Source organism: Phyllobates terribilis, unplaced genomic scaffold (genome assembly GCF_046119375.1).
Source record: "Phyllobates terribilis strain yellow unplaced genomic scaffold, ASM4611937v1 Scaffold_11__3_contigs__length_659146591, whole genome shotgun sequence".
Lineage (NCBI taxonomy): Eukaryota > Metazoa > Chordata > Amphibia > Anura > Dendrobatidae > Phyllobates > Phyllobates terribilis.
In genome coordinates this window covers 32,116,696-32,143,770 of record NW_027362771.1, presented here as the reverse complement: position 1 = coordinate 32,143,770, position 27,075 = coordinate 32,116,696, and the positions used below count along the sequence as shown (strand labels likewise).

At 47.9% G+C, this 27,075-nt stretch overlaps 1 protein-coding gene across 2 annotated transcripts in view; it reads left to right on the top strand.

Annotated features, from left to right (window-relative positions):
- F12 (coagulation factor XII) overlaps positions 1 to 27,075 on the top strand; it is an 87,163-nt gene that overhangs the window by 48,469 nt on the left and 11,619 nt on the right. For both annotated transcript variants that reach the window (XM_073651174.1, XM_073651175.1), the window contains exons 6-10: positions 3,136 to 3,267; positions 3,529 to 3,633; positions 3,708 to 3,882; positions 9,201 to 9,298; positions 26,050 to 26,347. In XM_073651174.1, coding sequence (XP_073507275.1) covers positions 3,136 to 3,267; positions 3,529 to 3,633; positions 3,708 to 3,882; positions 9,201 to 9,298; positions 26,050 to 26,347 — 808 coding nt within the window. The remainder of the gene's footprint in view (positions 1 to 3,135; positions 3,268 to 3,528; positions 3,634 to 3,707; positions 3,883 to 9,200; positions 9,299 to 26,049; positions 26,348 to 27,075) is intronic.

Genomic DNA, 27,075 nt, shown 5'->3' with positions numbered 1-27,075 from the left:
TTTTCTTGACAAAGAAAAACACCACTGCAATGGGAGATGAAGAAGGTCTGATATGGCCCTTTCCAGACTTTCAGCGATAGAGTCCTTCAAGGCCTGCCTCTCTGGACCAGAGATATTATATAATTTGCTCTTTGGCAGCTTGGCCCCAGGAATAAGATTAATGGCGCAATCGTAAGGATGATGGGGAGGAAATTCTTGACACCCCATTTGTGAAAACACATCCACTAAGTCAGACACATATTAAGGCAGAGATTGGTTACCCACCCTGGCTAGCCAGGTGCCCAATACTCACTTCACTTTACCACCTCCTGAGTCTGCCAGTCTACCACAGGATTGTGCAGCATACGTCAATTTAGTCCAAGAACCACAGGGGAGGGCAAGCCCTCTAGCACATAAGTCAATAAATTCTGAGTGCATGGCCTCTACCTGTAGATGTAACACATGAATGACCTGAGTAAAATACCCCTGGCTCAAGAGTGCAGAGTGCGATTATGGGTATTGGTCTAGACAGTTTGTGGTTTGAGGCCCTGGACCTGGACGAACTTAGCGTCAATCGAATTAAACGCAAGCCCACTGTCCAGAAAGGCTGAAATAACCACCTTATTTTTGCCAAGATGGATCTCGGCCGGTAAAAAAAATTGTGAACTACCCACAGAAGAAATATGTACACCCGGGTTGCTTACCTCCCTGCAACCCGGGCTAATTAGTTTTCCGGCGGCTGTTTATGGTGTGATATGGAAGGACAAGCACCCACAAAATGACCCTTTCCATCACAGAAGAAACACAGTTGGACCAATCGAACAAGTCACCCCACCAAACTGCATGGATTCCTCAGTTGACTCAGACCTGGGTTCCCTTGACTCTGGGCCCCCTGCAAATTGGAGTGACTCTTTATGTCTCTGGCGAAGACAGCGGTCCACACAGATAGCCACACACATGGCCACCTCAAGGCAGACAGGCATCCTTTACCCTTACACACAGTTCTTGACTGAACTGGCTACAGAACACTGGGTCATTTCACTTAGTATCTGTGATGTGAATCACCTCCGAAACTCTGAGAAATACTCCTCCACTGGCCGGTCTCCCTGCTGAAGCTGACGTAGCTTAGACTCGGCCAGGGAGACGCAGTCAGGGTCGTCGTATATGTGACCCAGCGCCTGAAAAAAATCCTTACCTGTCTGAAGCGACAGTCTGCCGGGAGAGAAAATGCCCAGGCTTGTGGGTTACTTTGAAGGAGTGAAATTACTATCCCCACCCATTGCTCCTCGGTTCCTGAGGATTGAGGATGTCATTTAAAGTAAAGCTTACAGGCCTCCCTGAAAACAACAAACTTGTCTCGTCCCCCAGAGAATCTGTCAGGCAAAGCGTAACCCACGCCAGGGGTTGCCTGGGAGTCGTGGTCCTTAAACCAGACGTGTTTGGGTGCTGCAAAACTACAGTTCGTAGATCTGCCACCTCCAGTCTGAGTTGCTCCAGTTGTCCAATCAGAGCAGTCATTGGATCTATAATAGGGAAAAAAATTGGTGTGGGCCAGTGTTAGTGTCACCGCACTGTTGTTTGATATCCCAGGGCTAGGGGCTCCTTAGCAATCCCTGCTCACCGGATTACTTCTAATGGTGAAGATGCCGGGCCAAGTGCCTTCCTGAGCTCCCAAATGAGCCCCTCTCTGTCCCCTCCCCCATCCAGGAAAGTGGGGAGTAGTAGTGTGTAAAATTACACAAACCAGACTAACAAGGGAAAATTTACAGGGATAAATGAAAATACCAATCATACAAATATGCACTCACAAACAACAGAGTGGAGCACCGAGAAGTAAAGGAAGGAAAAATCAAATAGGAAAGGATGAGGATTTGCACACAAATAAATCACCAGGCAACAGTCTTCAGAACAACACTCCAAATGCCTCCTTAAACAACCAACACCTCCAAATCCAGAACCAGGCAGTATGAAACTAACACTGGCAAGCCCTGATTGCCAGAGGCGAGTATATATAGCAGAGGGGAGTTTGAAAATTTTAAATTTGTAATTCTTTTCCAAATTTCCATTTTTTTCACAAATAAATGCAAGTCATATCGAAGAAATATTATCTATCACTATCATGAAGTACAATATGTTACGAAAAACAATCCCAGAATCAGTGGGATTCGTTGACGGGTTCCAGAGTTATTACCTCATAAAGTGATGCTAGTCAGGTTTAAAAAATGAGGCCTGGTCATTAACCTACAAAGTGGCTCAGTCCTTAAGGGGTTAAAAACACCTACATTATTCCACAAGCCACAAAAACACTGCAAAATGCTACATGTAACTCCAGACCAAGGGTATGTTCACACAGAGTTTTTGAGGTGGATCTCTCTGGCTGAATAGTGCTCATTAAAAGAAAAAACTTAGGCTTTGTGCACAAGGCATATTTTCAATGCCAGCGCAGTTGCTGAGTTTTCCCATGCAAAACAGCTTCATGAAAACATCAGTGGTTTTGCAGTCATTCTTCTATTGTTTACTCTGTACTCTGTACTGTCAAGAATAGAGAGAGGGCGGCTTCTGAGTAATGAACATGTCACTTATTTTAACTGCTTCAAGGTTTCTGAAACTATAAAGTGGTTAAAAGACGGAAAGACGGGAAATAAGATGGAACATGTGCACAGCAATGTCATTTTGACATTGCTGTGCATTATGTTCATGTTGCACTTTGATGCCGCGTTTTCAGGTGGATTCCAGGCAGAATCCACTTGAAAGAGACACTGTGCGCACACAGCCTTGAAAAAAGAAGGTTTTGGATGATTTTTTAATGTATTTTTGTGTGTGGGACATTTTTTTCGGTTTCTATTGATTCAGTAGGCAAATATGGAACGTTTTTTCATGGTGGAACGCCCAAAAATTGACATTTTGTTTCTTTTTCCAAGTAGGAAAAAAAAGCTCCCTTGGCACCTTTTCCCATTAAAATCAATAGGAATTTTATTCATAAGCATGTTTTTTCATGTGAATTTTGATGCAGAATCCCTTTTCAAACCCATGTAAAAAAACTTCAGCGAAAACATACCCTAAAGAGAAATGTCTGGAAAAGCATGCGTGAGTCTAGCTAAAATTTATCTGGTGACATGAGGAAATTGGTAGAAACCTGTTCTCTGTATCTCCTAGACAAGTGTTTTGATGAAAAGCTGCAAAAATATTTTGAACCCAGGGAGAAGTGGCTAAGGTATACACCCCCTATTTTGGAAGAATGCAACTGCCACGAAAAAGGAAAAATGTGTAAAAAAACGACTGGGAAACGTGAGTTGGAAACACACACACAAATGAACAATTAAACACTTGTACAGATTTTGGGTTTGGATATTTACATTTAGCTGCATGAATATAGAAAAATTGTAGAAATAGAAAATATGAAATGTTTAGAAAAAGAACACATCATTGGGTATCAGGGGTGGTAGGTGACACTGGCTAGCCACCCATTCATAACGTTATACTCAGAACTGTATGCATTTATTTGGTGCTTAAGTATTGAGGGTTTTTCCTGCTGCTCTGGATTTACAGATTGTGATCACAACCCATGCCTTCATGGTGGGCAATGCATAAAGCAGAGAGAAAACAAGGTCTGTGGCTGTGCTCCTGGATTTTCGGGAGAATATTGTGAAATAAGTAAGTATTAATATGACGAATGCAGTTACATTTTTGTCAGTAACTTTTCTTGAAAATGTTTATGTTTTTTCAAGATCAGAAAGAGTCTTGCTACCAAGGCAATGGCACCAGCTATAGGGGTACAACAAATGTCACTGTAGCTGGAGAAGCCTGTTTAAACTGGGAATCTGACATCATACAACACGAGGTTTCTTGGTTCAGTGGAAAGCATGCACAGAGACATGGCATAGGACCTCACCCTTACTGCAGGTAATGCGAGAAACCTACTGCATAATCATGACAGCACTTACTCATTGTTTACCACAAAGAGCACCAATAGTTTGTTGTGGCTGTGTCTGGTACTGCAGCTTATTTAATTTCCTTCCAAAGGATTGAGGTGCTATGAGGCTGGAGTACCAGATAAAGATACAACTGAATTTGCATGACTATAGAACGGCTGACCTTTGGCTTCTCTTCAAACAACAAGTATGGGCCCATATTGCTCCATTCAGTATGGGCCCCATACAATGCTCCATTCAGTATGGGCCCCATATATTTCTCCATTCAGTACAGGCCCCATATAATGCTCCATTCAATATGGGCCCCATATATTGCTCCATTCAGTATGGGCCCCATATAGTGCTCCATTCAGTATGGGCCCCATATATTGCTCCATACAGTATGGGCCCCGTATATAGCCACATATAGTATGGGTCCCGTATAGTCCTCCATACAGTATAATGGACACCACATAGTCCTCCATAAAGTATTATGGGCACCACATAGTCCTCCATACAGTATAATGAGCCCCATATAGTATTCCCTACAGTATGGGCCCCATATAGTGCTCCATACAGTAAGGGGCCCATATATTGCTCCATTCAGTAAGGGCCCCATATATTGCTCCATACAGTATGGGCCCCATATATAGCCACATACATTATGTGCCCCATATATAGCCACATACAGCATGGGCCCCATATATAGTCACATACAGTGTGGGCCCCATATATAGCCACATACAGTAAGGGCCCCACATATAGCCACATACAGTATGGGCCCCATATATATCTAAAAAAAAAAAATACTCACCTCACCTCGCTGGCGGAAGGTCAGGACTCCCCAGCGTCTTCCCGCACTCTGCACTGTTAGAGCAGAAGGCACAGTGTAGTGACATCAGCGCGCCCTCTGCCTTGACACATAGAATCATAGAATGGTAGAGTTGGAAGGGACCTCCTGGGTCATCTGGTCCAACCCCCTGCTCAAAGCAGGATTCACTAAATCATCTCAGACATATGTCTGTCCAGCCTCTGTTTGAAGACGTCCATTGAAGGGGAACTCACCACCTCTCGTGGCAGACTGTTCCACTCATTGATCACCCTAACTGTCAAAAAGTTTTTTCTAATATCTAATCTGTGTCTCCTCCCATTCAGTTTCATCCCATTGCTTCTAGTCTTTCCTTGTGCATATGCGAATAAAGATGATCCTTCTACAATGTGACAGCCCTTGAAATATTTGTAGACAGCTATTAAGTCTCCTCTCAGTCTTCTTTTTTGCAAGCTAAACATTTCCAAATCACCATTCTGGTCGCTATTTTCTGAACTTGCTCCAGTTTGTGATTGCCTTTTTTAAAATGTGGTGCCCAAAACTGGACACAGTATTCCAGATAAAGTCTGACCAAAGAGGAGTAAAGTGTGATAATGGCTTCATGTGATCTAGACTGTATGCTTCTGATAATACATCCCAGAATTGTATTTGCCTTTTTTGCTGCTGCATCACACTGTTGACTCATGTTCAGTCTATGATCTATTAGTATACCTAAGTCTTTTTCACATGTACTGTTGCTTAGCTCTATTCCTTCCATTCTGTATATGCTTTTTTCATTTTTATTGCCCAGATGTAGTACTTTGCATTTTTCCCTGTTATAAACCATTCTGCTAGTTGCTGCCCACTGCTCCAGTTTATTTAGGTCTTTTTGAATCCTCTCTCTCTCTTCTCTAGTGTTAGCTATCCATCCTTGCTTTGTCTCATCAGCAAATTTAATCAGTTTACCCTCAATTCCTTCATCTAAATCATTGATAAAGATGTTGAACAATACAGGTCCCAGGACAGAGCCCTGTGGTACCCCACTTGAGAGATTTATCCAACTGGATGTGAAGCCATTTACGACCACTCTTTGAGTCCGATCACTAAGCCAGTTATGAATCCACCTAACAGTTGCCTTGTCCATTCCATACTTGGTCATTTTTTCAATAAGAATAGTGTGAGATACTTTGTCAAATACTTTGCTGAAGTCAAGATATACTTTATCTACAGCATTTCCCTGATCCACCCAGTCAGTGATTCTGTCATAGAAGGAAATGAAGTTAGTCTGACATGACTTGTTAGTTACAAACCCATGCTGACTCTGGTTAATCACTTCATTCTTATCCAGGTACTTACATACATGTTGTTTAATAATGTGTTCAAAGATCTTTCCTGGTGTAGAAGTCAGACTCACCGGCCTATAGTTCCCTGGGTCCACCTTCTTCCCCTTTTTGAAGATAGGAACAACATTTGCTCTTCTCCAGTCTTCTGGGACTTCTCCTGTTCTCCAAGAATTTTCAAAGATTATGGAGAGTGGTTCTAAAATTTCTTCTACAATCTCCTTCAGTACTCTGAGGTGTAATTCAACTGGACCTGGAGACTTGAACTCATTTATATTAGCTAAATATTCCCTCACAATCTTTCTGTTTACAGATAACCTGGATTCTTCTATTCCTTTAATAGGACAGTGAAGATCAGTTGATGTTACATTTTCTTTCTGAGAGAAAATTGATGCAAAATAGGAATTAAAAAGTTCGACCTTCTCAACATGGTGTCCTTTTCGTTGTTCTCTCCTTGTATTTCTTACCCAAACAGTTTCCACAGAACTCCCAGTCTCTGAAGCTTCAATCTCTGTGCAGATATATGCTTTTCTAACATACAATGCGACACCTCCTCCTCGTTTATCAAGTCTGTTTCTTGCAAATAAGTTGTATCCTTTTAGCCTTGTATTCCAATCATGTGCATCGTCCCACCAAGTTTCAGTGAATCCAATAACATCATATTTCTTTTCCTGTGTTAGTAGTTCCAATTTTCCTTGTTTGTTGCCCATGCTTTGTGCATTTGTATAAAAACATTTTAGTTTGTGATTGGTTTCTCTTCCTCCCATATTTTTATTATTTAGATTTTTTTGTCTTTGTTCTTTCTTTCCACTTCCAATCTCAATAGTATTTGTCAGCTGTATGGCTTTTTCTGGCCTTTTGCTTCCCTTCCCACATTGTTTTAGTTTAAAGCTCTCCTGATGAGTGCAGCAAGGCGACTTCCAAATACATGTTTTCCAGTCTTCGTAAGGTGCACCGCATCTCTAGCAAGTAGTCCATCATATAGGTAATTCATTCCATGATCCAGAAATCCAAATCCTTGTTGACAGCACCATCGACGTAGCCAGTTGTTCACCTGTAGAATCTTATTCCACCTCATTGTTCCATGGCCATCCACTGGGAGGATGGATGAGAAGACCACCTGCACTCCCAATTCTTTCACTTTCTTGCCTAAGTTTTCAAAGTCACTGCAGATGGTTTCCAGGTCCTTTCTTGCGGTGTCATTTGTCCGCACATGTATTAGCAGGAATGGGTAGTGATCTGTAGGTCTGAAGAGTCTTGATATCCTGTCAGACACATCTTTAATTTTTGCACCTGGAAGACAGCACATTTATCTTGAGGTGATGTCTGGTCTGCGGATAGCGGCCTCTGTTCCTCTCAACAGGGAATCCCCCATGACCACCACTCTCCGTTTTTTCTTCACAACATTTTTCTTTCTCCATCCAGGAGGATTCTGAGGGCTTACAAGGTTATTCATTGTGGGCAAAGTCTTATCTTGCTGTATTTCTTCATGGTTCTCCTACGTGAGAGCCTGGTACTGGTTCCTGAGCAGTATGGGTGCTGACTGCCTCTCGATCCTCCTGCTTCTCTGGGTCACATGCTTCCATTCCTCTGTTTCGTCAGGTGCAGTTCGAATTTATTTCTTCTCTTTCTGTATCATGAAGAGATAATTCTGCTCTGTCTAAGAACTCTTCACCTTCCTTAGGCTGCGTGCCCACTATGCGTTTTTCAAGCGTTTTTGCCGCGGAATTTCCGCAGCGAAAATGCCTAAAAACGCTTGGTAATACGTGCCCCATGGTCCCCAATGATAATCCGCATGTGCTGTGCACATGCTGTGGAAATTTCCGCTGCGGATTATCATTGCGGAAAAATACGCTGCATGTCGATTAATTTTGTGGACACGCAGCGTAATCGCCGCCATTGACTTGCATTGGACTGCGTGACATCCGCATCACTGCATCAGCACATGCGGATATCACACAGTTCAATGTGCGGATGGTACCCAGGTCTGGAGAAGAAGAGACTCTCATCCAGACCTGGGTACCATAGAAACTGTAAAAAAAGAATTTAAAATAAAAAATAAAGATTATACTTACCTTCCGATGTCCCCCAGCCTCCTTAGTGATGCGTCCGGTCTCTTGTATGGCTTGCGGTGGTGTGAGGACCTGCCATGACGTCATTTAGTCATGTGACAGGTCACGCGACCGCTGACGTCGGCGGTCACGTGACCTGTCACATGACTCAGTGACGTCACTGCAGGTCCTTAAACACCACCGCGACCCATACAAGAGACCGGACGGAGCGGAGATAATACCGGGGGCCATCGGAAGGTAAATATAATCTTTATTTTATTTTTTTTACTCTTTCTTACTCTTTTTTTTTAACTATTTCTGGGTCACACTATATAAATCCATTCCGGTTGCATGGACAAGGAGTGGGTTGGACCATTTTTTGTACATGCTTGGGTACACTCGCGGGCGCTGGCACCGGGCTCTCCCAACTCACCGGCCCCATAGTGTGTCAGGGTCCCCGACAGCGAGGAGGCCCCCGCTTCCTCAGGGCCCCGGCACTTTCGGGAGAAAAGCTGTGCCATGATGGGACGTAGGACTGAGCCCTCAAATTGGGACAGTCCTGCCGAATACGGGATGGTTGGGAGCTATGCTCTTCCCCTGTCATCACAATTTCAGCGGTATCCGCATCCTCAAGGCACGGATAATGTTGAATAGAATGGTGGATCAGGAAGTCAAAGGCCCACACCACTGACTGGCAGCTTTTTGCCTATGCACAGTATACATAAAAAGCTGGATCGGGCGGGGTTACTGGTTCTCTAGAGATAATCTCCTTTTGATAGAACAGTGATTTTATCAAAACTACAGCAAGCAGCCTAGTAAGTAACTCATCACCGGAGTCAGAGTTCCCTGTAAAACCCTGTTTAGAAATTTTTCCACTATATACTTTGTTAGTAAGTATGCATAAGTCTAGTGCTGAGCACTTTATCAAGTCGTTCATATCTAAACTAAAGAGTCCCTGGTCAGTGTAGTCTTCCAATTAAAGGGATGCCTACCTTGACGATAGGATGACCTGTTTTGCCAGGTACTCCATGTTGTTGTAGTAACCAAGATTGTACATGTGCAAACTACAACATAGATACTTGTAATAGAATCATGTTTTTTCATTCCTCAGGAACCCAGATAAAGATATACAACCCTGGTGTTTCACAATGAAGAATGAGAGACTGACGTGGGAGCATTGTCTTATCCCCCCCTGTCAACAGTTACCAGGTACATGAGATGAATGGTTTAAAGGTGGTAATTGGTCATACACCTTAGACATCTATCTGCCTAATATATTTTCCTACAGAGCCTCCTATTCCCATACACCTATAGGCTTGGCTTGAAAAAGATATCTAAAGGCTGCACCGAAGACCAGCACTTGTGTCCAATAAGAAACCCGAAAGAAAGATTGTCTTCTATATCAAAGAGCACTTCAATTATATTTACTCAATCACCAAAATACAAAAGTGTGGTAAATCCTTTAAAATCACTGTATTGCACTAGTCGATCTCCACTAAACTCTATAGACAACAAGGGTAGACAAACAGGGGGAAATTGCTTAGATTTAGACGACTCCAAACAAATGCGCACACACGGCCTCAAGCTCCAGAGAGGACGAAGTGCTGCTCTTGCTAAAGCCTCACAAGTAGTAATGAATATCGCCGGCACCTCCCTCTCAGACACACCAGGTATTTATACACCCAGGCCAAGGAGCTAATTAGCCAGAGGGAGGTAGCCGCTGGGTCCTAGAGACAGCCAGCCTCTAAGAAGATGTCTGTAATGCCAAACGTAGAGATCTCCTGCAACCAACTGCAGGGCGACTGTCTGTCACCTCTGACACACCTGTGACAAAACCAGGCTGAAGACTAAATGGCAGTGAAAATAAGCCTCCCAAATATAGAGTCTCCTTTCTTTTCTATGTGTAAAGCTGTTTCCTCACCTGGAAGTTACATTTCCCTCATATGTACTGTAAGTGTATTTTTCAATTGTTGTGACTCGCCCCCTGGGCCGTGGGGCACTCGGATCCGGGCAATAGGGGAACGATGGGGGTAGTAGTGGTGACCCGGTCCGTGGCTCAGGGTGGTCAGACCAGTGGTAGTCCCTTTATAAGTTTTAAGTGATGTCCGACTACGCCACCCGTGGATTGCGGTTATTAGGAACCGCCGCTGCAAGGCAGACCGCTGGGGCTGATGATGTATGCAGCTGGGATAGTGTGACTCCCCACGGGAAGAGTGCGGCCCCAGGGCAGTATAATGGAAGATGGGGGTGATGATGTAGGGCGTCCCAGTACCGTTAGTGCTGGAGGAGCAAGGAGCAAGCAGACAACAGGTTGCAGTCCAGGGTCTTTACTAGAACAGGTGAACTGACCCACAAACAGTCCCGGCTAGGAGGGGACCTGGATGTCTGAGAGCAATTGGGAAATTGGCCCTGGTCAGGGTGAGGGTGTAGGCCTACCGTGCTCTCTGCGCTCCTTCTGGCTATCTCCTCCTGATAGGGTAACAGCCCACGGTCCGAGCTCACCGTGTATTCTCGCCTGTATGGCCTGCAACGTGGGTCCCTTTCTACTCCCAGCCTGGTACGGCTTTACTGGTCCCTTCTGTTGTGGCAGAGCCTCCGGGCTTCTTAGGCCAAGGAACATACAGTCCCCTGTGGACTGGTTATCTGCTGCAGGACGTGGAATCCTCACAGCCTCAGACACCAAAGTCTGGTAAAATGGAGTACTTTGTCTGCCAAGACAGGCTCACTTCGCTTCTTGTCTCTGGCTTGTGGCTCTCCTACTGCCACACTTCCTCTTAGGGTGCAATACAACTGTCCCTCACTGCTCTGGGACAACTCTCAATCCTGAGACAGGTCGTCCAGTTCTCCCTAACCCTGCCCCCAATTCCAGCTTTTATAGGGGAAGCCTGCTCCCCCTACTGGCCTGAGACAGGAGGTATTGCATGCTAATGTTCCCCTGACCAGAGAACCTCCCCCTTGCTCTCAGACACAGCTTTATTATATTTGTGGCATCCAGGCCAGGGTGACACATTCCCCCCTAGTAGAATTTAGTACTCCGGGACTAAACAGTAAACAAAGATAATATACATGACTATAAAACATTAGTAGACAAACGACGCACAGATTGAGTTCTTAAGGTCACAGTGTGGTCTGTGACCGGGTGTCCATATCACCAATACAATGGGGAGCCTTAACCAGGTGGGGGTCTGTCCTACCCCAAGTCCTTTACAGTCTTAGTTCATTCCTTGGTCAGGCTCCGAACGCAGTCCATACAAAGTCCCGGTTATTAAAAGTCCATAACCTTTGAGTCCGTACGGTAACTGCAAGAAACTGAAATACACTATTAATAATCATGCAGGTAACTTGGCAAACATTTCAACATTTGGCAACAGGGTTATTTACAATTTTAGTGCACCCTATATTCTCCAGCGAGCGGGTATCTGCCCCTTTGTGCTCCTGGTTGACCTCCTTAACCCACTGTCTGGTGGTGGACTGACCTGGCTTTCCCCACTAGCGTTAGGGGTACAGCTACCAGCTGGGTGTACAGGTAGGGCAGGCAGCTGTCTGCGGGTCCTTTGGCTTACCGCAGGCATGACAGGCTCACTGTCAGCAGAGGGTTGACTCTCCTGGGCTGCTGGTACAGGCTCTTCTGCCTCTGGAACTGCTTGCTCTTCTTCACCTTCCGGCTCTGGTGCAGGTTGTTGCTCAGTCGGTTGCAGGAAATGCAGGACGGGTACCACTATGGCATCGTTTATTCGAGTCCAGGACTGCGGGAACTCTCCGAGAACGGTGCTGATCATTTCTTCCTTGTCCTCTGCGGGTTCAAGGTCACTTTGATCCTCTTCTGCACTACGGAGTTGCTCGGGGCATCTTTTGAGGTGGTCTCTGGAGACGGTACTAGTGGTTTCTCCTCCGTCCTTGGTGATCACGCACACCTTCGGGTTGTCGTGGTCAGACTGCAGTACGGTGTAGGGTTCCCTTTCCCACTGGTCATCCAACTTATGTAGCCTTCTCTTTCACTTCAGGACCTGCTCACCAGGTTCTAGGGGACCAGCAGGGGCGTGTTGGTTGAAGAGTTTTTCTTGCCTCTCTCTCACCTGGGCCAGGCTCTTCTCCACACTCTCCTGTACCTTCTTGTACTGCAGTTGCCTTTCCGTATCCCAGTTCGCATCCGGGGAGGTGTCCTCAGGTGTTAGGACTCCCATCTCCAGGTCTACGGGCAGCTTACCTGGTCTGGCTCTCATCAGGTAAGCCGGGGTGCAGTTTGTAGCATTCACCGGGATATGGTTGTACAAGTCTATTAGGTCCGGCAGTTTTTCTGGCCACAGGTTGCGTTCCTCCAGGGGCAACGTCTTCAGGAGATCAATGACTATATTGTTCATTTTCTCACACATCCCGTTGGTTTGTGGGTGGTAAGGCGTTGTCCGAATCTTCTTACAGCCATAGAGGTTGCAGAATTCTTGGAAGATTTCAGCTTCGAACGCTGGACCCTGATCCGTCAGGACCTGTTCCGGATACCCGTGTGGACGGCAGAAGTATTGCTGGAAGGCTCTGGCCGCCGTTTGGGCTGTCAAGTTTTTTACCGGGACCACCACTAGAAAACGGGAATAGTGGTCCACGATAGTCAGGGCATAGATGTATCCTGACCGGCTTGGAGCCAATTTGACGTGGTCCAGAGCTACCAGCTCAAGAGGCTGCGTGGTGACGATGGGCCTCAAGGGTGTCTTCTGGCTGGTACCGTCCTTCCTCCTTAGGTGACAAGGGCCACAGTCTCTGCACCACTTTTCTACAGCCCCTCTCATGCCGACCCAAAAGAACCGTCCTCTTAGCAGGAACTCCAGTTTCTTCCAACCGAAGTGCCCCGCTCTGTCATGGTAAGCCCTCAGGACCATAACTGCATCCCGCCTTGGGACCACGATTTGCCAGGTCAGCTCATGTGTCTGGTGGTTGATAAGCCTTCTGCACAGCTTGCCTTCGTAGAGGAACAGCTTGCTCTTCTCTTTCCAGAGCTGCTTGGCTTCCTCTGGAGCATCTGGATTTATGCGGGCATCTTCCTGGGTCAGCAGATCTTTCACCAGGCGGATTGCAGGGTCACTATCTTGGGTCTCGGCCCAGTTGTGGTGAGGTAGGGGATTGATCATAACGGTGGTTAAATCTTCCTCCTTCACGCGGTGGGAGTATTGAGCGGCTCCGTATCGGTGAAACGCGGGGAGTTCTACCTCCTCCAGCTCTTCTGGGTCTTCGTCACCTTCAGGTAAGTGAAGCATTCTCGATAGGGCGTCAGCGTTGGCATTGGTTTTGCCTGCCCGGTACTTGATCACGAAGTCATAATTGGAGAGACGGGCCATCCACCGCTGTTCCAGAGCACCAAGTCTTGCACTGTCTAGGTGTGTTAACGGGTTTTTATCCGTATACACAGTGAACTTTGCGGAGGCCAGGTAATGCTTGAAGCGTTCCGTTACGGCCCACACCACCGCCAAGAATTCTAGCTTGAAGGAGCTGTAATCCTCCGGGTTCCTCTCGGTGGGCCTCAGCTTCCGGCTGGCGTACGCGATCACCCTTTCTCTGCCCTGTTGGTTTTGGGACAGTACGGCTCCCAGTCCCACATTACTGGCGTCTGTGTGGAGAATAAAAGGCTGGCCATAATCAGGGTAGGCCAGGATCTCATCCCCTGGCCATCTTCAACTGGCGGAAGGACTCCTCTTCCAGTTTATCCCACTTGAAGGATGGCTTTTGGCTTCTGGACTTAGACTGTCCTATCAGGAGGTCCTGCATAGGAGCTGCCATCTTAGTGAACCCGGGGATGAACCTTCGGTAGTAGCCTACCAACCCGAGGAACTGCCTTACTTCTTTGATGTTCGAGGGGCTTGGCCAGCTCTTGATTGCCGTGACCTTGTCAGGGTCGGGGGCCACTCCTTCCGCACTTACCATGTGCCCTAGGTACTGGACCTTTGGTTTCAACAGGTGACACTTCGATGGTTTCACCTTCAGGCCATAGCCTGCCAGGGCTTCGAACACTTCGGCCAGGTGCTTCAGATGATCCTCGTAGGTCTTCGAATACACGATCACGTCGTCCAGGTAAAGGAGGACCGTCTTGAAGTTTCGGTGCCCTAGACAGCATTCCATCAGCCGCTGGAAGGTCCCTGGTGTGTTGCAGAGCCCGAAGGGCATACAGTTGAACTCACTCAGTCCCATCGGGGTGGTGAAGGCGGTCTTCTCCTTGTCAGCCTCTGCCACAGGAACCTGCCAGTACCCGCTAGTAAGGTCCAAAGTAGAAAAGAAGTTAGCTGATTTTAGTGCGGCTAAAGACTCTTCTATTCTAGGCAGCGGATATGCATCTTTGTGGGTGATACGGTTGATTTGTCTATAGTCCACACACATTCTCATGGTGCCGTCTTTCTTTTTTACCAGAATCAAGGGGGCTGCCCAGGGGCTACAGCTATCTCTAATGACCCCAGCGTCTTTCATTTCTCTTAGCATGCCCTTTGCATTCTGATAATGTGCAGGGGGTACAGGTCTGTGTCTCTCTTTTATTGGTGGGTGGCTCCCTGTGGGGATGTGGTGTTCTATCCCTTTTACTCTGCCGAAGTCTAGCGGGTGCTTACTAAAGACTCTCTCATACTCCTGTACCACCCGGTAGACTCCTTGTTTTTGGTGCAGGGGAGTGGAGTCAGCACCCACATGGAGTTTCTGGCACCAGTCCTCCTTTTGTTTCTGGGAGTCATTACCCTCCGCCTGTGGAGATGGAGGCAAAGGCTCCACGGCCCTGATAGCTTTGTGTTCGACAACAAACAGTTTGGCAAGTGTAGCGTACCTGGGTAAGTGTACCTCTCTCTCCCCAATGTTGAGAATGCGAACGGGCACCCTCCCATGACGGACATCAACCACCCCCCGGGCTGTCAAAATGGTGGGCCTGCTGTCTGAGTACACGGGTTCTACCATGGCTTGGTAGTCTCTACCTCTCAACCCGATTGCAGTCCGACACCAGATCATCATTTCACTTTTGGGAGGCATGGAAATGGGGAATGGGTCACTCATTCTTACGCTACCGATCTCACCACCAGACAGTTCTACCTGCTGCCGTCTCATCAGGGCTTTTATCTCCTTGTTGAGGACTCTCTGTTGGCTGGAACTAGCATTCACCGCCACCTGTTGTAGAATTACAATTACCTCTGAAAGACAATTTTCAATCACATTAGTACCCACAGTTATTTTAGGGTGACTTTCACGACGGTCAATGTCCACAATAATTACTCCCTGTGCCGGCAGTTCAACTTTACCAATCTTAATGGTCATCTCCTTGAACCCCATCTGCGGCACGGGTAAGCCATTACTGGCTATGATGCTCAAGTTACTGTCTGGATACCGTGCGATATCAGCATCAGTCCAATACTGCTTAAAAAGTACATAAGGGATAGTGGTTACTTGCGACCCAGTATCCAGCAAGGCGCTCATGGGGATACCGTCCAGCACCACGGGTAAAACCGGGCGCCTCCCAATGTACTTATTACGCCAATTGTAAGGGCCTGGTGATCTTATGCCTGGGGGTTGGCCCTCTGCCCCAGGTTGGACCCGTTTAAATTACAGTACCTGGAAATGTGTCCGGGCTGGTTGCATCGACGGCAAATGGGCTGTCCATCCTCTGCGTAGTGGTCTGTGGGCCTCCCTCGGAACGACGGGATCCTCCTCTGTCGACGCCACGGGACATCCTCCGGACTTGAAGCAAACTCAATGGGTCTTGACAGGTCCACTTGTAACGCCTGGACGGTCCTGGTCAACGCCGTGATGCTCCTGGTCAGCTCCTGGACTTGGTGGTGCAGATCTTTCGACAGGGCTTGGTTCAGGGCCTGTGCATCGGCCCCCACAGAGTCCATAGAGGAGGGCGCCGCCTCCTGGTGGTAGGTGAGAGCAGGGCGCCGGGGGTTTATAGCGCCACTTGTTGCGGGTTCACGGAGCACCCTTATGGCCCTGTCCTTGAATTGGGCAAAGGTCAGGTCAGGGTTCTGAAAGAACATGAGGCGCAGCTGGGTCCTGTGGGCGCTAGACAGCAGACCTTCTATGAACTGTTCTGTTAGTAGCTTATCCGTATTCTGCACGCTGCCAGGGTCAGCTTGTTGGATGGCCCTCAAGGCTTCCTGCAAATTTAGGGCATAGTCTCTGATGCTGTCCTGTGCCCGCTGCTTACATCCATAGAATCTCATTTTAATTTCAGCGGAGGTACGGGTATCAAAGGTACCCCGCAGCCAGGCCAGAATGTCCTTTACAGTTCTTTTCTCCTCAGCGGTCCATGACTTTACCTCCCGCTGGGCTGCGCCAGTTAACTGCCCTGTCAGTATGCTAACCTTCTGTTCCTCTGTCAGGGGGTAAACTTGGAATAAACTGTACAGCCTTTCCTTGAAGTCAGTTAGGGCATGGGGCTCCCCTGAATACTTGGGCAGCCAGGCCGCTCCAGGGATGTAACGCAGGGAAAATGGCATCACCGCTGCTGCCGCTGCGCTGGTGGTAGTGGGCGCCTCCGTGTCCGACATCTTCCTCCCCCTAGTTAAGTGTGGCCTACCTTCCGACGATCCTCTTCTGTTGGCCGCGGCTCCGCTGGTGCTGCTCTGGACGAGGACCTTGCGTCGCGTCCTGGTGACGTCAGCGTCGCTCTCTCTCCCTTCCAGGACCTTGCGCAGCGTCGGTGCGTGGGGCGGAGCTTCTGGTCTCGCGCGGTTTGGACGTCCACGCCCCTCTTCTTCCCGCGTGGCGTCCTGAAGATGGCGTCCGATGGCGGGAAAATGGCTGAAGATGGCGGGAACCGACAGAAGATGGCGGGAGTCGGCTGAAAATGGCGGGAAACGGCTCCGGATGGCGGGAAACCTCTTTTCAGGTACGTGTACAGTCTCTTTCAGGCACGCAATACCCGTTTGTGGCGGGTTGGTTACTATCCTGCCGACTACGCCAAAGCTGACTCGCCCCCTGGGCCGTGGGGCACTCGGATCCGGGCAATAGGGGAACGATGGGGGTAGTAGTGGCGACCCAGTCCGTGGCTCAGGGTGGTCAGACCAGTGGTAGTCCCTTTATAAGTTTTAAGTGATGTCTGACTAGGCCACCCGTGGATTGCGGTTATTAGGAACCGCCGCTGCAAGGCAGACCGCTGGGGCTGATGATGTATGCAGCTGAGATATTGTGACTCCCCACGGGAAGAGTGCGGCCCCAGGGCAGTATAATGGAAGATGGGGGTGATGGTGTAGGGCGTCCCTGTACCGTTAATGCTGGAGGAGCAAGGAGCACGCAGACAACAGGTTGCAGTCCAGGGTCTTTACTAGAACAGGTGAACTGACCCACAAACAGTCCCGGCTAGGAGGGGACCTGGATGTCTGAGAGCAATTGGGAAATTGGCCCTGGTCAGGGTGAGGGTGTAGGCCTACCATGCTCTCTGCGCTCCTTCTGGCTATCTCCTCCTGATATGGTAACAGCCCACGGTCCGAGCTCACCGTGTATTCTCGCCTGTATGGCCTGCAACGTGGGTCCCTTTCTACTCCCGGGCTGGTACGGCTTTGCTGGTCCCTTCTGTTGTGGCAGAGCCTCCGGGCTTCTTAGGCCAAGGAACATACAGTCCCCTGCGGACTGGTTATCTGCTGCAGGACTTGGAATCCTCACAGCCTCAGACACCAAAGTCTGGTAAAATGGAGTTCTTTGTCTGCCAAGACAGGCTCACTTCGCCTCTTGTCTCTGGGTTGTGGCTCTCCTACTGCCACACTTCCTCTTAGGGTGCAATACAACTGTCCCTCACTGCTCTGGGACAACTCTCAATCCTGAGACAGGTCATCCAGTTCTGCCTAACCCTGCCCCCAGTTCCAGCTTTTATAGGGGCAGCCTGCTCCCCCTTCTGGCCTGAGACAGGTGGTATTGCATGCTAATGTTCCCCTGACCAGAGAACCTCCCCCTTGCTCTCAGACACAGCTTTATTATATTTGTGGTATCCAGGCCAGGGTGACACAGTTGCACAAGCTATATATGAACTTTGCTAGTGGTTTCAATATTTAGTTCTATTAAATTTTCATTTACAATTGTGTTATGTTACTACAGGAATGAAAAATTGCCTGGTCATTAAATGGTTAAAAATCAGTGCTCAATGATAAAACTATTGGTCAGTAATTCTGTTGTAAAAAGTATTGGTAGCATGATTGTTAAATTGTAAAAGCTGCTTTCTTTACATATTTGATTGATGGGAGGCCCTGCATTTTTTTTTATCGTACTGCTGTTTAGTCTGCCTTAATGTAATTTAGTGTTAAGATTTTATGAGTTAATGTTTTGTCGCTGCGCATTGCGGTCCGTGATTGGACCGAGTTCTACGGACACCTCCATCCATCTTCAGGCCAGTGTCCAAGATGATATAACCTGGAGAAGATTGTTCAAACACGCATTTTTCAAAATTAGAGTACAGGCGATTCTTTCTAAATCGCTGCTGGACTTGGCGAACGTCAGCCTATGAGAGGGCAGATCTGGAGAGCAGACCAAGATATCGTACAAGTAAACCATGACACAAGTATAGAGGAGATCTCGGAAGATCTTGTTCACAAATTCTTGGAAGAAAGCAGGGGCATTGCTGAGCCCAAACGTCATGACTTGGTACTCATAATGACTGTTTTTGGTGTTGAAAGCCATCTCCCATTCATCTCCTCGGCGTATCCAGATTAAATTGTATGCTCCTCGCAGATCCAGCTTACTAAAGTTCCTGAGGCAGTTGAACAACTCCTGGATCAATGGCAACTGGATACTTGTTCTTAACCGTGATCTGATTGAGACCTCTATAATCAATGAAAGGCCGGAGAGTCCTGTCATTTTTCTTGACTAAGAAGAAGCCGGCTCCTGCTTGTGAAGAGGACTTCTGAATGATTTCCCTTGCCAGATTTTCTATAACATAATTGGACATGGCTATGGTCTCTGCCTGGGACAGGGAGTAGATATAGCCTCGTTTACGTGAGGACCCCAGAAGCAGGTCTATAGGGCAGTCATACGGCCTATGTGGAGGTAGCGTCTCTGCTACCTTCTTGTCAAAGATGTCAGCATACGACCAGTAGGCGGATGGTTATCCCGACGGAGAAGACGATGTGGCCGGACAGGTCATACAGGTACAAGACTGTCCCCAATGTAGCACCTCTTCAGATCTCCAGTCAAGAACGGGTTCATGCATGAGGAGCCACGGAAGACCTAGGAGAAGTGGATGAGACTGACTAGGAAGCATGTAGAAGCACTTCTCAGTGTGCAGCATTCCTATCCTGAGCTCTACTTATTCGGTGACCACCCGAACGGCTTCGGATAGAGGCCTCCCATCGACAGATGACACCAAGAACGGATTCTGGAATTGTTGAACGGGGATCTGGTAGCAGTCTACCACTGCTTGCTGTATGAAGTTCCCTGCAGCACCGGAATCCAGATACACTGTCTCAATGAATTGGGAACCTCCAAAAGTCACAGATACGATCAGGATCAATGGCGGAGAGGAATTGCTCTCGCCCAGGTTAGCCTCTCCTACCGGCCCTGGGCTGGGGAGTTTCCTGGCTTCTTGCGAAAAGAGCGCATGAGGCGTCTGGTGTCTCCACAATAGAAGCACAATTCCTTGGCTCGACTAATATCCTGCCATTGCTCAGCCAGCTCCATGTTGTCGACTTCCTTAGGTTCAAGAGATGCTGCGGCCATGGAAGGCTGAGGAATGAGCGGCCTTTGGAAGGATGGAGCCAGACGAAGCGATTTTCTCTCACGCACCATCTCTCTGGAGTGCTCCTGGTACCGGAGATTGATTTTGATGGCCAGGGAAACTAGATCGTCCAGTGTAGTGGGAATGTCTCAACCTGCTAGCTCATCCTTAATCCTTCTGAACAATCCCTCCCAGAAGGTGGCTACCAGTGCCCCGTTGTTCCAGCTGAGTGCAGAAGCCAGGGTGCAGAACCAGACAGCATATTGGCCTACAGACAGACAGGCCTGGCATAGTCTGAGGAGGGATGAGGCAGCGGAGGTAACTCGGCCCGGCTCATCAAATTCCTTGCGGAACGCCTCCAGGAAGACCTCCAGATCTGAGATTATAGCATCTCCCCTTTCCCACAAAGGGTTGAGCCACTACAGGGCCTCTCCTCCAAGATGGGACATTAAGAAGCCTACTTTGGCCCGACTGGAGGGGAATCTTGTGGGCTAGCAGTTAAAAGTGCAGTGAGCACTGGTTGATAAAAATTTGGCATTGCTTCAGATCCACGTCAAAAAGTGATGGTGCAGACAGACGGGGTCCATCACCTGGAGTATGACTTGCGGACTGAATAGTTACTGCAGAGGTTGCCTCAGCTTAAACTTCAACGGATGCGGTGATTGATGTCAGACTGTCCAGGCGATGTTAACAGTCCGTAGATAAAATAGGATCTAGTCTTGCTGATCTCTGATGGGTCATTTCTTGGTACAGGTCTGAGATTGGAGGGGAATGAGAGTTAGCGGGTTCCATGGCCTTAGCAAACTGTTACGCACGTGGTTGTGGAACCACTGTGCCACGGTCCAGGGACCAATAGGTCTACGAACACAGGTGCAGGTTCAGACTGGACTGGTGATGGTAGTGGTATAGGAGCAGACAAGATGGATCAGGTTCTGGACTTTGTAGAGGCAGGATGGGCTCAGGAACAGATTACAGGATCAAGTGCATGCAGGACAAACAAGATCAGGTTCAGAAAGGGCAGGCAGGATGGACAGAATCAGGTTCAGGGAGCACAGGTACATGGACCTTACAACTAGGTAGCAGGAAACACACTGATTACTAAAGTTGCTAAGGCACCTTCCAATAGGGAAGGGTGCCTTAAATATCAGTTGTCTTCCAGCTATTGGCTGAGGACGTTTTCAGAAGAGCGTGCACTGCCCCTTTAAGAGGCAGGGAGCGCGCACCCTAAGCACACTCCCAGGAGACTTGAATGCTGTGCGCAGGTCCTATGAGGAAACAGACACCAATGGAGCACAAGTGAACATGCTGGCATCCCTGCTGGAAGGAGGAAGGGGACTCATGCAGTGGCGCCGGTGATGTTCTAACAATAATGTACAGGTAATACAGGGATCACCAGTGACATTATACGCAGGAGCTCTGTATAAAGCGTATAATGTACAGAGATCACCAGAGACATTATACACAGGAGTTCTCTATATAGTGTCAGTGTACAGTAATACAGTGATCACTGGTGACATTATACACAGGAGATCTGTATATAGTATACAGTTAATACAGGGATCACCAGTGACATTATACACAGGAGCTCTGTATATAGTATCTAGTGTATAGTGTGCATGTACAGTACATGTGATCCAGGTTCCAATAAGTCCCTCATCCTGGTCACCATATACTGTATCCCATATCCAGGTCCCAATATGTCCCTCATGCTAGTCACCTTCATGAAATGAGAAACGCGAAACGATGGCGGATCGTGAAGCGCTACTTGAAACGTGGTCGCAGTCCACCCCCAGTACCATACATCTACACAGGAATTGTTCCTCCGCTACAGACGGATCGTTTCTAGGGCCTGCTTCGGACCTGGGCACAGTCCTCTACTGGCTCAGGGTGTGGTTTTCTACTGGTGTGGGGCATGGTCTTCAACTGGCGTGGATCCCGGTCTTCTACTGGCGCAGGACGGGCACGGTCTTCTACTCGCATGGATCACCGGTCTTCTACTGGCGTGGTTCCCGGTCTTAGTTCCATCTCAGGTCACGGATCTTCCTCTTAGCTCAAGCCTTCTCCAGGATCTGACATCTCTCAGACCCCAATGGTGGCTGTATAACCACTTCACAGCGACATGACCTGCCTGGTACAGACTCTGGCTCCAAACTGCTCCTTCTTGGCCGACCAGCTCTCTTTATATTTAGTAAATATGACACAACCGGCGTCCCCTTTCCTCTAGGAATACACTTTTCGTCCTTCAGTTCCTGCTTGCCCAAGTCCTACCAGCAAATGGCAGCATTTACTTGCAAGTGCTGTGGGATGTCTACTGGATGCATCTTCTCTTCACCACCCCCTTACACAGTGATGCTGTTTGCCTTGTCGAGGGTCATCCTGATGGAAATGGCAATCACATCTCCTTGGCTCTATTTTACATACCACCAGATATTTGCAGGTTGTTTGAAAAGGTGTGTGACATTAACATACACAGTAAAAAGCTACAGGGCAATGGAAAAGAACATTGTCCTATTAATATTGTGTTATTATTAATTTATGGTACTGCTAGATGGGTCTTCCAGTGAACCGTAATGAGACCCAGTGAAGACTGAAATGTATAAGGGTAAGCGCACATCATACAAGTGCCCCATTATTATTATTATTATTTATTTATATAGCGCCATTGATTCCATGGTGCTGTACATGAGGAGGGGTTACATACAAAATACAGATATCACTTACAGTAAACAAACTAACAATGAAAGACTGGTACAGAGGGAAAAGGACCCTGCCCTTGCAGGCTTACATTTTACAGGAATGGGGAAGGAGACAGTAGGTTGGGGAGGTTGCAGTAGCTCCGGTGTTGTTGAGGTGGCAGCAAGCAAGGTCATGGCAGGCTGTAAGCTTGTTTGAAGAGATGGGTTTTCAGGTTCCATCTGAAGGATCCAAGTGTGGTGGATAATCGGACGTGTTGAGGCACAGAATTCCATAGGATGGGGGATATTCGGGAGAAATCTTGGAGGCGAATAGGCGAGGAACGAATGAGTGTGGAGGAGAGAAGGAAGTCTTGGAAAGACTGGAGATTAAGTAAGGGAATGTATCGGGAGATTAGTTCAGAGATGTATGGAGGAGAGAGGTTATGGATGGCTTTGTAGGTCAGTGTTAGTAGTTTGAACTGGATGCGTTGGGCAATTGGGAGCTAGTGAAGGGATTTGGAAAGGGGGGTAGCAGAGGAGTAGCGAGGTGAGAGATGGACCAGTCGCGCAGCAGAGTTAAGGATGGACTGGAGGGGTGCGAGAGTGTTAGCATGTAGGCCACAGAGGAGGATGTTGCAGTAGTCGAGGCGGGAGATGATGATGGCATGCACAAGCAGTTTAGTAGATTGAGGGTTGAGGAAAGGACGGATTCTGGAAATATTTTTGAGCTGGAGGTGACAGGAAGTGGCGAGAGCTTGGATGTGGGGTTTGAAGGACAGGGCAGAGTCAAGGGTTACTCCGAGGCAGCGGATTGCTGGTACAGGGGAAAGTGTGATGTCATTTATTGTGATAGAGAGATCAGGTGGGGAAGATATGCGAGGTGGGGGAAAGATGATGAGTTCAGCTTTGTCCACATTGAGTTTGAGGACGTGGGAGGAGAAGAAGGAGTATATGGCTGCTAGACATGCTGGGATTCTGGACAGCAGAGAGGTGACATCTGGGCCAGAGAGGTAGATCTGGATGTCATCAGCATACAGATGGTATTGGAAGCCATGGGATTTTATGAGCTGTCCCAGACCAACGGTATAGATTGAGAAGAGTAGGGGTCCTAGGACAGAGCCTTGAGGGACTCCAACAGAGAGGGGGCGGGGTGAGGAGGTAGTGTGGGAATGGGAGACACTAAATGTGTGGTTAGAAAGGTATGAGAAGATCCAAGATAGGGCAAGGTCTTTGACGCCGAAGGAAGAGAGGATCTGTAGTAGGAGGCACTGGTCAACTGTGTCGAAAGCAGTGGACAAGTCAAGAAGAAGGAGTACAGAGAATTGTCTGTTAGCTTTGGCTGTAAGTAAGTCATTGGTGATTTTGGTAAGGGCAGTTTCGGTGGAATGGTGGGGGCAGAAACCGGATTGTTGGTTGTCGAAGAGAGAGTTAGATGAGAAGTGGGAGGAAAGTTCAGCGTGAACGTGTTGCTCAAGTAGTTTGGAGGCAAATGGGAGCAGCAATATGGGGCGGTAGCTGGACAAGCCGGTTGGGTCGAGGGATGGCTTTTTGGGATGGGCATGATTGTGGCATGTTTGAAGGCAACGGGGAAGGTACCAGAAGTTAGTGATAGGTTGAAGAGATGGGTTAGGGGTTGGGATGAGTGTAGGAGAGAGGTTGGGGAGGAGACAGGAAGTGGCCCCATAAAAAGAACATTATGCATAGCAATGTCAAAATGACAATGCTGTTTATATATTCCATCTTATGTCATGTCTTACAACTGCTTTATGATTCGGAAACCCTGAAGCGCCTTAAAGAAGTGACCTACTTCGGGTGGCTTCTGATAAGGAGCCACTTGCTCTCTATACTTTAAACTATAGTGCACAAATCCAACTGCAAGAGCGACAGCAAACACACTGGCGAAGCCACTTCAGGAAAACAACTGCTGTCATTTTACCATAATGGCTTCACCAGGGAAAACTCGGCACACCTAAAAATGCCTATCTAAAAGATGTCTTGTGCGCATAGCCTGATAAATGCACAAGTAAACTCGAAAAGGGAATGTTACACCTGAATGTTCTAAAAGCAAAAGTGTAATGTTGGCATTGCTGTAAAACTGTCAAAAGATGCGAGTTCATAAAAGAAGGCACCTTTTATGAACATGACTCACCCCCTGGGCCGTGGGGTACCCGGAACTGGGCTTCTGTACGATGCTGGGGGTAGTAGTGGCAACCCGATCCCATGGCTCAGGGTGGTCAGACCAAATTGTGGCAGTCTATTTATCAGTGTTTTGTGAATTTCCGACTACGCCACCCGTGGATTGCGGTCAGAGATAACCGCCGCTGTGAGGCAGACCGCTGAGGCTGGTGTTGGGGTGTAGCACAGGGGTAGGATAACTCCCCACGGGAAGAGTGTAACCTCAGGGCAGTGTAGGTGGATGCTGGGGGTGATGGTGCCGGCGCAGCAGAAATCACACAGAGTCCAATGATGCAGTCCAAGGTCTTTTACTCACAGTTGTTATCCGAGTCACTTCTGTCAGCAAGGACTACCTGAGCCGTGCTGCGTCCACCAGGTGAGGAGCTCGGTCAACCCCCAGGCAATTCAGGAGTATGGCACAGGACCCCCTTCTGTCTTTTCTCTGGCCTCTCGTGGCCTCTCGTGTCCTGACTTCTGTCTGGCTACCGCAGACCTTGTCGGGTAAGCGTTGGCCTTCACTTCCCGCTATCCGATATGGTGCCTTCCTAGCAGGTTTAGCGGGGGGTCGCACCAATAAATGGTCACAACCTCTGGTTCTTGGCTGAGGGTAGATTCGCCTCCACCAACTTAGGGATCTGGTACCTTTCCACAGCCTGACCCTTCCACCCGGTATAATGGGGTATGCAACGGTTGCTGACCGTTCTGCACTCTTAGGGTCCCTTCTGCCTTCTTGTTTCTGGAGCCCTTCCACTCCTCTGTCTCTTCTCCTTCCTTCTCCTTCTTCTCTTCTCCTCTCTGGCCCCGGCCTTCTCTCTAGGCCTGCCTCGTGGAGCTGAGCTCAGGCTGAGCCGCTGCTCCCTGTCAGCTCTCTCTCCCTTCTGCTCTGACTGAACTTCTACTCCTCGACTTAAGATGGCCCCCACCTTTTATCTGCTTCACTGAGTCTGAGCTCAGGTGACCTGCACCCAATGAGCTCCTTCCTATGCTCCAGAAACCGCCTCTCTCTGCTCCTACACCACTGGGTTCTCTCCCCCCTCCCCACTCCAGCCAGGGACATGGTCAGTTGTGCCCCCCAGCTGGGAGCACCGTCGAGCTGTCCCCCGGAAATGGGGTGAGTGTGTGTGTGCAGCTAACTGAGCCCTGGTCCACACTCCATCCTTACCTAGGAGTGGAATATCACACCTCTGGTTGAGGTGCAATACCCCTGTAGCAACCGAACCCTCGGGGCGCTACAAACACACAACATGATAAAGGCGCGTAAAAGAACATCTTTTTCTCCATAAATGTGTAACATCAAAAGAACTCCAAATGACAATTGTACTACAGCCTAAATATCCCCTAGATAATATAAAAATGAAATCTCCAACACCTAAAAAGGTTCACCTGAAAGGCTCTAAAGAGCATTTTCAAAAATGACAAATTATGATGACATTTTTCTGTCTTTGCAGCAAGTACTTCACCTTCACCAAGCATTCAACCCAAACCTACAACACAACTTGTGTCATCTGCTCCTGGTCTTCTAGTCACTACAGCAGTACATAAGGATCCCACACGAGGCATACCTGCAGACTGTGGGAGGACATTTCGGAAAAGCCCATCGATAACACCACGTATTGTAGGTGGATGGGTTGCACTCCCAGCATCTCACCCTTATATGGCTGCTATCTACATTGGGGAAAGCTTTTGTGGAGGGACTCTCATCTCCTCATGTTGGGTTTTAACTGCAGCTCATTGTTTTGATCGTAGGTAAGATTAACATATTAAGTCATTTAACACAAAAATATATAGTTGTACTTTGAATTTAGTCTCTAGTTAAATATTATATTGTTAGAATGTATTTTGGATTGTTTACCACTTTAAGGGTCAAAATGATATGAATATTTAAAAGTTATGCTATGAGTTTTATCTTAAATTTTGATTTTAGGAAAACAACCTTATCAGTTATCAAGATACAGTAAGTCATAAGTACTGATTGTAGGGAGTCTGACTGCTAGGACCGCTAGCAATCATGTGAGAATGTAACATAGATTGTGTATGCCCTCTGTAACTCCATTTACTCTTGAGACTTCAGGAGTTCAAGCAGTAGGCCTCACCACAAAATGGCAATAGGTCATACATTTTTAGGCCTCTTTCACATGTCAGTGTCTCCTGTACGTGTGGTGACAGTTTCCACATGTACCAGAGACACTTACACACGTAGACCCATTCAAAAGAATGGGTCTTCGCACATGTCAGTGTGTTTCCATGGACCGTGTGTCCGTAGGCAAAAAACGCTGACAAGTCCATTTTTTTCACGCTGCATGGGCCGCAAAATGTCCCACACTAATGACACACGTATGACATCTGTGTGTCATCAGTGTGACACGTACCGGCACCTGGGAATGAGCGGTACAATTTGCGATGTTCCTAAGCGCCGGGTGCTGAAGGCATCTGTTATCATTGTCCCCTGCTGGCGCTGCGATCAGCACCAGCAG